The sequence below is a fragment of the Coenobita brevimanus genome, chromosome 10, assembly GCF_032717465.1.
Source record: "Coenobita brevimanus isolate Jiangsu-jjx chromosome 10, ASM3271746v2, whole genome shotgun sequence".
NCBI classification, from domain to species: domain Eukaryota; kingdom Metazoa; phylum Arthropoda; class Malacostraca; order Decapoda; family Coenobitidae; genus Coenobita; species Coenobita brevimanus.
The window spans coordinates 7,437,763-7,447,942 of NC_136963.1; the positions used below are offsets into that span (position 1 = coordinate 7,437,763).

The 10,180-nt window shown below is 40.7% G+C and overlaps 1 protein-coding gene across 1 annotated transcript in view; it reads left to right on the top strand.

The window, feature by feature from the left end:
• cora (erythrocyte membrane protein band 4.1 like coracle) overlaps positions 1-10,180 on the top strand; it is a 65,294-nt gene that overhangs the window by 51,962 nt on the left and 3,152 nt on the right. Inside the window, exon 14 of the mRNA XM_080280460.1 lies at positions 9,886-9,987. Coding sequence (XP_080136586.1) covers positions 9,886-9,987 — 102 coding nt within the window. The remainder of the gene's footprint in view (positions 1-9,885; positions 9,988-10,180) is intronic.

The window sequence follows — 10,180 nt, forward strand, 5'->3', positions numbered from 1 at the left end:
ATATCCTTCTGTATGTTATTTATGCAGAGTATGGTGATATTGGAAGGATTTATGTAGCACAGAAGAGGACAGTAAAGTGTAATAAACAAACTAAATCACTTAGGAAAAGGTGTTAGGGAGCTTTATGCAGAGTATGGTGATATTGGAAGGATTTATGTAACACAGAAGAGGACAGTAAGGTGTAATAAACAAAATAAATCACTTAGGAAAAGGTATTAGGGAGCTTTATGCAGAGTATGGTGATATTGGAAGGATTTATGTAACACAGAAGAGGACAGTAAGGTGTAATAAACAAAATAAATCACTTAGGAAAAGGTGTTAGGGAGCTTTATGCAGAGTATGGTGATACTGGAAGGATTTATGTAACACAGAAGAGGACAGTAAGGTGTAATAAACAAAATAAATCACTTAGGAAAAGGTGTTAGGGAGCTTTATGCAGAGTATGGTGATACTGGAAGGATTTATGTAACACAGAAGAGGACAGTAAGGTGTAATAAACAAAATAAATCACTTAGGAAAAGATGTTTGGGAGAGAGAGAGAGAGAGGAGAGAAGGTAGAGAAAGAAAGTAGAGAGAAAAGGGAAGGTAGATAGATAGATAGATAGATAGAGATAGGAGAAGGTAAAGAGAGAAAGTTGAGAGAGGAGGTAGAGAGAGAAAGAGAGAAAGTAGAGAGAGAAAGTGAGAAAGTAGAGAGAGAAAGAGAGGAAGTAGAGAGAGAAAGTGAGAAAGTAGAGAGAGAAAGAGAGGAAGTAGAGAGAGAAAGAGAGGAAGTAGAGAGAGAAAGGGGGAAAGTAGAGAGAGAAAGTGAGAAAGTAGAGAGAGAAAGTAGAGAGAGAAAGTGAGAAAGTAGAGAGAGAAAGTAGAGAGAGAAAGAGAGAAAGTAGAGAGAGAAAGAGAGGAAGTAGAGAGAGAAAGAGAGGAAGTAGAGAGAGAAAGGGGGAAAGTAGAGAGAGAAAGAGAGAAAGTAGAGAGAGAAAGTGAGAGAGTAGAGAGAGAAAGTGAGGAAGTAGAGAGAGAAAGAGAAAGTAGAGAGAGAAAGAGAGAGTAGAGAGAGAAAATAAAGAGAGTAGGCTGAAAAATTAAAGAAAAAAATAGAGAGAGAAAATAAGGGTGAAAATGAAAGCCAACTTAGAGTGAACGGAGTATAGAAATTATGTAAAAAAAAAAAAAAATAGATATATAGGTAGATTGATAGATAGATAGATGTTGATAAGTAGATAGGAATAGATAGGTAAATAAATAGATATAGATAGATAGATAGATGGATAAATAGATAAATGAAGACTGCAATTAGGTAAGTATTTTAGACCCCCCTTAATGCTGATCCCATTTTCTTTAGTTGTATAAGGTAGCATTCTCTCTTGCTCTCTCTCTCTCTCTTATTTGAATAATTTTGCCTATCAGTGTTCGCTTATGAGCCAAATTAAGTACAGGTAACTCGCACGGAACACGAGGGTTTCGTTCCTACCGTGCCGTGTTAGGTGCGAAATCGCGTATATTTAAACTACTCCGTATTTTGCTCCCTAGACCCCCCAAATGTGTTGTTTTGCTGTTATCTGTCACTAGAAAGCACTTTATGTGGTTAGAAGGTTTATTTAATGTTATAACTCACAAATACAGTACTCCAGAGCAAAACTTCAACACACAAATACTGTACGTAAACACAAGGAAACATTCCGACGCCGATCATAGGTAATAAATCAGGTTAACTGGTACCAGTGCTTTAACTTACAAGTACATACCAGAACAGTACATATTTAACTTAGAAATGCAGTACTGTGATATCGAATGATTTCAGTACATTATCTGTTAGGAATGGCTGGAAAAAAAAAAAAATGTTGTGAATACATTTTCACCTTTTTGCTATATGTTTATGGTAGTTTCGAGTTATTTTTTACGTTATCGTTGTGCCCATGCTTGGAAAAGGGAGCGAAAGAGTTGAATTTTCAGTCCTAAATGAGAAAACTGCACGTCCTCCAAGGCTAGACTCTGCCACGGGAGAATAAAATGGAGGGTCAGTCCGATTAGCAATAAGGAAGTTGTGTCACAACTTCCAGCTCCCACACCACGAGAATGGCTAAAAATAGAATCGTAATGCAGTTTCAGAACTAACAATAAGTCTAATTATTACGAATACAGATACAAAGCAGAAATAAATACATTTACAGACGGGGAAAACGTATTTCTTCCGTCATAACATGTTCATCTTTCTCAATCATTTTACGTTCATCTTTATCATTTTACCTTGTTATTTTCGCAACATATATTGCTGTCTCGTAAACAGGGTGGTTGTTTGTGTTTTGCAAGGGAGGAAAAAGGTTGTATTTTCTGTCTGGGTCGAGATAATGGGTGTTACTATGTGTGGTTAGGCATGGCCACGGGCGAAAAAATCGGACATCCACTCATCGCGATAGCCGGTGGTGAACTGACAGATGATACATCATACATGAGACGGTGAAGTCAAGGTCATGTCCCAGATTTTCGTTCACTTCCCGAAAGTTTTCACAGTTTTCTACAAGTTGCAAACCATTACAGCAAACCTGAGCAAATAGGTAAAGATACCAAGACAAAAATGTATTTTTCTCTTATTATAAGTCTTTAACGAACAAACAAAAAAAAGGCAATATTTCGACGCCGATCATGGGTAATCATATAAATCAGGTTAACTGGTTACAAGGCTTTATTTAATGCTTTAATTGCTTAAAAGTACATACCAGAACAGTAAATATTTAACTTACAAATACAGTACTGTAGAAAAGCAGTACAGTAAGAGTTTAACAAACAAACAAAAAAGGCAATATTCCGACGCCGATCATGGGTAATCATATAATTCGGGTTATCTGGTTACAAGGCTTTATTTAATGATTTAACTTTATTTAAGTGCTTACAAGTACAGTACATACGAGAACAGTAAATATTTAACTTACAAATACTGAACAGCACTGTGGAAAAAACGAACAAATAAAAAAGGCAATATTCTGACGCCTATCAGGTAAACTGGATATAAGACTTTATTTCTTGCTTTAACGTTATTTAATAGTACTTTAAGTTGCACATAAACTTACCAGAACAGTACAGTACTGTAAATATTTAACTTACCAATACTGTGCTACTGTACTCGGGAATGTCTCACTCACTGAATAATTTCCCGCATAGATCGTCACGTAATCAAAACAAACCGCACGCTGCGGTGACGTTCGAGGATTTGATCTTTCAAAGGCCTCTCCTGCGTTAATTTGTAGTTTTCATAATGGTTTTTTAATCTTACGTTGTCTTATATGTATCCCAGCCCTTACCGTGTATAATTGCGAGCGCGTTCCGTGAGATCGTGTTCCGTGCGAGTTACCTGTACTCTCTCTCTCTCTCTCTCTCTTTCTCTCTCTCTCTCTTTCTCATATATGTAGCATGGCCCCAGTAGTTCCCATCATCCCATGTTCTATGTTGCAAGTATGTGTTTAAAAAATATATTTATGTTTAATAATATTAACACCAGATTGAGACTAGCAGAGATCCGTTATAATGAAAGGCTTAAACATGCCACATTATTATTATTATTATTATTATTTATCTGTGTATTTATTTATTATCATTATTATTATTAGACATCTGTGTATGCTAGAAAACGACCTCGTTGGAGTGAGAGGCATGTTGCATATATTCACAACCCAGCCTATCTTATGATTATTACTGCAGTATGAATTTATAGCTAGTTTATAATGCAGTAAACTCTCAATTATCTGTTGTAATTCAGCCATCCCTACGCCGGTTAAAGCAAAACGCCGGATATTGCATAGTACCCCCCATTGGCTCAACATAAGGCGTTGTAATTCATCCATCCCTACGCCGGTTAAAGCAAAATGCCGGATATTGCATAGTACCCCCCATTGGCTCGACATAGGGTGTTGTAATTCAACCATCCCTACGCCGGTTAAAGCAAAACACCGGATATTGTGTTACTATCCATCTCAACCCTCTATCCTAAAACCTTTACCATGAGTACAAGATGAAAGCACATCATAAAATACAATAATGATATAGTACAGTAATAGAGTAATGATATAGTACAGTAATAGAGTATAGTACAGTGCTAGTTAACTAAGCATAAAATACAACACAGTAATGATCTATCTATCTATCTATCTATTGCCAGACGCCATAATCCTGTAAGGGGTGGCCACCTGACTCTGAGTTACTTGTTTTACAGGGAGGGGCACTAACCCTCCACCAACCCACTTGTTGACACGTAGGCAGCACGTATGGTTTGGTTATATGGTTACCACCCAGCGTTGTAAGTGGTTTCTTGGCTTACAGGAAACCATTTGGCTTGTCACTCAATGTAAAGCCACCTGTAAAGGACTCAGTATATTAATACAGCGCTGGTAGGCTACCGATTAAGAGGCTGATGACGTGGCTTAATACTTGATACGCCTCAGTACTTGACATTGCATAGGACCACCAGTTACATCCTGTTTCGGCACCAGATATTGCATAAATTCACAAAGATAATGCTTTAACCCCGACACGCTGGGGGGTTTTCATATGTCGCACACTCCTCCCTAGTGGGGATTTTGTGAGTCTGGAAAAAAATGCCCTTACTTCAAACCCTAATATCTGCCCAACTATAACAGCTGGAGAAAAAATTGAAGATACGTAAGGCTCACCAACTCTTCCTCTTTTAAATGAAGGTATCGCCACGTCTCCAGGTGGTCCCGTTGATGAGTAAGGATAAGTTAAGTTCAAAAGGTGACAGGAAGATGCTTGCTCCTGTACACGTCAACCGGCATTGCCCCGCGCCCAAAATCCTGACAGCTGTACGCGTCAGCTGGTGCGTAGGGGTCGATAGAGCCAAGCCAACTGCCGGATATTGCAACGATGGATAATTGAGAGTTTACTTGTGTCTGCCTTAACGATGCATATGCCTTGTCTAAGCTATTGAATTACCCCTCGTCAGCATGTCAAGCAGTATAATTTCTCTTTGCTCCTTGTGCTGCCTTCTTGCGTTGATTTTTGTTTATTAACCGCTGCCATGCCCACCCTAGGCTAGTGCCCCACCCCCCCAGCCGCCATATGGCCGCCCTCGCACCATATCCACCTCCAGCAGCGACTCCGGGACCTCCATTGACCCGCTAGACACTGAGGTGAGTCCCGCGGCAGCCGACACCTGTGTTTGTTTACGAATTTTACCATGTCTATCTGTTTACTAATTTGACTGCGTTTGACACCTTGATTAATCTACCTGTCTTAGGCCATTTATCTATCAGTGTTACAGCATTTATCTACTTTTATCTACCAGTCTTACAGCATTTATCTACCACATAGGATTTATCTACCAATTTTTCAGCATCTGTCTACCAGTCACAGCATCTATCTACTTTTATCTACCAGTCTTACAGCATATATACTTTTATCTACCAGTTTTACAGCATTTATCTACCATTCACAGCATCTATCTACTTTTATCTACCAGTCTTGCAGCATTTAACTACTTCGATCTACCAGTTTTACAGCATTTATCTACTTCGATCTACCAGTCTTACAGCATTTATCTACCAGTCATCCAGTATTTATCTACCAGTCAAGGAGCAAGAGAGAGAGCGAGAGAGAGAGAATGTGTATCTCAGTACAGTATAGCATTGTGTGTGTGTGTGTGTGTGTGTGTGTGTGTGTGTGTGTGTGTGTGTGTTACCCAGTATGTGATGATGATGATGATGACGGTGGTGCTGATGATGATGTTAATGATGAAGAAGACAGTTTTAATGACTATGACAATGGTGATGATGATGATGATAATAGTAATAAAGATGACAACTATTGTGATGATAATAATAATAATAATAATAATAATAATGATTTTCTTTTACAGGCTGGGATAGTACCAACAGAAGCACAGGTGTTTGGTCCACATGGTAGCAACACACCAAAGGTAGTTTGGTAGGAATGTTGGTAGTTGTGGTAGGAATGGTGGTAGTTGTGGTAGGAATGGTGGTACTTGTAGTTGTAGTACTGGTGGTAGTTGTGGTAGGAATGTTGGTAGTTGTGGTAGGAATGGTGGTAGTTGTAGACATGGTGGTAGTTGTGGTAGGAATGGTAGCAGTTGTGGTAGGAATGATAGCAGTTGTGGTAGGAATGATAGCAGTTGTGGTAGGAATGTTGGTAGTTGTGGTAGGAATGTTGGTAGTTGTGGTAGGAATGTTGGTAGTTGTGGTAGGAATGTTGGTAGTTGTGGTAGACATGTTGGTAGTTGTGGTAGGAATGGTGGTAGTTGTGGTAGGAGTGGTGGTAGTTGTGGTAGGAATGGTGGTAGTTGTGGTAGGAATGGTAGCAGTTGTGGTAGACATGGTGGTAGTTGTGGTAGGAATGTTGGTAGTTGTGGTAGGAATGTTGGTAGTTGTGGTAGGAATGGTGGTAGTTGTGGTAGGAATGTTGGTAGTTGTGGTAATGTTGGTAGTTGTGGTAGGAATGGTGGTAGTTGTGGTAATGTTGGTAGTTGTAGGGATGGTGGTACTTGTGGTAGGAATGGTGGTACTTGTAGTTGTAGTAATGGTGGTAATTGTGGCAGGAATGAGTCTCCTTGGTTACTAATTTTTTTTTATGCAAGGAAGAAGGAACCAAAGGCCAGGAGCCCACAAACCATTCCTTAAAAAAAAAAAATAAAAGAGAGAGAGAGAGAGAGAGAGAGAGAGCCAAATTCAAGATCCGATCATTTTGAGATGCCTGGACACACTGCTTTTGAAAGACTGGAGATCATAGTGAGTACAGACAGAGGGAGACAGTTCCAGAGTTGACCTGGAATGAATCTCCTTGGTTATTAGTCAAATCAACTGAGCTGAAAGGGGTTTTGGATAGGAATGAGTCTCCTTGGTTACTAGTCAAATCAACTGAGCTGAAAGGGGTTATGGATAGGAATGAGTCTCCTTGGTTACTAGTCAAATCAAGCCTCCAATCTGACTACACCTGGCCATCACCTGAGCTGAAAGGGGTTATGGATAGGAATGAGTCTCCTTGGTTACTAGTCAAATCAACTGAGCTGAAAGGGGTTATGGATAGGAATGAGTCTCCTTGGTTACTAGTCAAATCAACTGAGCTGAAAGGGGTTATGGATAGGAATGAGTCTCCTTGGTTATTAGTCAAATCAAATGAGCTGAAAGGGGTTATGGGTAGGAATGAGTCTCCTTGGTTACTAGTCAAATTAACCCTGCAGTCTGACTTGCATCCTGAGCATGTTTTAAAATTACCTTATGCATTTTGAGTTGTTGTATGCATTATTTAGGTTATTATTTTTTTAGTATATGTGCATTATGAATTGTCATGTGCATTATTTTGAGTTAATTTGCATTTTGATTCATGTTATGCATTTTTTACACACACACACACACACACACACACACACACACACACACACACACACACACACACACACAAATCCTAATATTTGGTACCATTTCTAATAGGGTGGTGGATGACCTTGGTGATGATGATGATGATGATCTTGACAGTAATGATGATGATGATAATGATCTTGGTAATAATAATAATAATAATAATAATAACTAGAACACCGTAGACTTGCCCAAGGTCAGTTTTGATCAGGAAGAACTTGTCAAATTGGCTAACATCACAATGGTCACAATAGTTCCAGTTTTTTACCCCAGGTGATCTCAGAGAATAATAACTGATTGGATATAAAGGAGCATTGTGGTGTGGATGTGGATGTGATAGGAAGCGTTATGAGGAACACACTGAGGTGGTTTGGCCATGTGGAGAGGATGGAGAGTGTGAGAGACTAACTAGGAGAGTGTATGTGACAACTATGATTGAGAGGAGCCTGTGGAGTCACATGGAGAGACAGGCTGACGAATGAGGATATAAAGGAGCGTTGTGGTGTGGATGTGGATGTGATAGGAAGCGTTAGGAGGAACACACTGAGGTGGTTTGGCCATGTGGAGAGGATGGAGAGTGTGAGAGACTAACTAGGAGAGTGTATGTGACAACTATGATTGAGAGGAGCCTGTGGAGTCACATGGAGAGACAGGCTGACGAATGAGGATATAAAGGAGCGTTGTGGTGTGGATGTGGATGTGATAGGAAGCGTTATGAGGAACACACTGAGGTGGTTTGGCCATGTGGAGAGGATGGAGGGTGAAAGACTGACAAGGAGAGTGTATGTAAAGGAGCGTTGTGGTGTGGATGTGGATGTGATAGGAAGCGTTAGGAGGAACACACTGAGGTGGTTTGGCCATGTGGAGAGGATGGAGGGTGAAAGACTGACAAGGAGAGTGTATGTAAAGGAGCGTTGTGGTGTGGATGTGGATGTGATAGGAAGCGTTATGAGGAACACACTGAGGTGGTTTGGCAATGTGGAGAGGATGGAGGGTGAAAGACTGACGAGGAGAGTATATGTAAAGGAGCGTTGTGGTGTGGATGTGGATGTGATAGGAAGCGTTATGAGGAACACACTGAGGTGGTTTGGCCATGTGGAGAGGATGGAGGGTGAGAGACTGACGAAGAGAGTGTATGTGAGTGAGGTGGAGGGGGGAAGAGGGAGGGGGAGGCCGAGGATGAGATGGAGGGATGGGATGGAGAGGATGGAGGGTGAAAGACTGACGAAGAGAGTGTATGTGAGTGAGGTGGATGGGGGAAGAGGGAGGGGGAGGCCGAGGATGAGATGGAGGGATGGGATGGAGAGGTATATGAGAGAGGGGGTGTGTGAGTTGGGAGCAGGGCAGTGAAATGACAGGGGACAGGGCAACTTGGAGGCGATTTGTTTGTGGCCACCCCAAACAGGATTGAGGTGTCTGGCAATAGATAGATAGATAGATGTATAATATGATACAAAATCAGACGCGCTTTTGAATGGTACGTTGCCAGGGTACGATAATGACAACCTCAGAGTCGTGCGCCGCGACTATAGAGTGTTTGTGGTGCGTTGTTGAAAATATTGCTCATGTGAGATATCGGGTTTTACGGGATGTTCCTAAATGAGATGTGTCGCAGATAGATAGATAGATAGATCGATAACACTGATGATGATGACTGTCAGTGTTATTTTTTTTTTTATGCGAGGAAGAAGGAACCAAAGGCCATGAGCCCGCAAAACTGCTCCTTCCAAGAGAAAAACAAAATACAAGAGAGAGCCAAATTCAAGATCCGATCATTTTGAGATGCCTGGACACACTGCGTTTGAAAGACTGGAGATCATAGGAAGCAGGAAATACAGACAGAGGGAGACAGTTCCAGAGTTGACCTATTATACAATACAAAAGAGAGCCAAATTCAAGATCCGATCATTTTGAGATGCCTGGACACACTGCGTTTGAAAGACTGGAGATCATAGGAAGCAGGAAATACAGACAGAGGGAGACAGTTCCAGAGTTGACCTATTATACAATACAAAAGAGAGCCAAATTCAAGATCCGATCATTTTGAGATGCCTGGACACACTGCGTTTGAAAGACTGGAGATCATAGGCAGCAGGAAATACAGACAGAGGGAGACAGTTCCAGAGTTGACCTATTATACAATACAAAAGAGAGCCAAATTCAAGATCCGATCATTTTGAGATGCCTGGACACACTGCGTTTGAAAGACTGGAGATCATAGGCAGCAGGAAATACAGACAGAGGGAGACAGTTCCAGAGTTGACCTATTATACAATACAAAAGAGAGCCAAATTCAAGATCCGATCATTTCGAGATGCCTGGACACACTGCGTTTGAAAGACTGGAGATCATAGGAAGCAGTATTATCTATCTATCTATCAATTATCTATCTATCTATCTATCAATTATCTATCTATCTATCTATCAATTATCTATCTATCTATCTATCAGTTATCTATCAGTGTATGCCAGTCTAACTCTATCTATTCTGTCTGTCTATCAGCTCTCGGTGGTCGAAGCTCCAGACGACAACGTTGGTGGTGAGGGGGTGGTCGTGTCCTCTCAGTCCATCTCATCCCGAACACGCACTGTTGAAACTACCACTGTACGTCCTCAGTGTGGTGGCTGTGGTAGTAATTGTGGTGGTAGTGGCAGTGAGTGTGGTGGTGGTTCTGGTAGTAGTAGTGGTAGTGAGTGTGGTAGTGTTGGATATGAATGCGCTTTTTTTAGTGTGTTTGAATGTGGTAGTAGTGGTAGTAGTAGTAATAGTAGTAGTAGTGGTAGTATACAGTATAAAT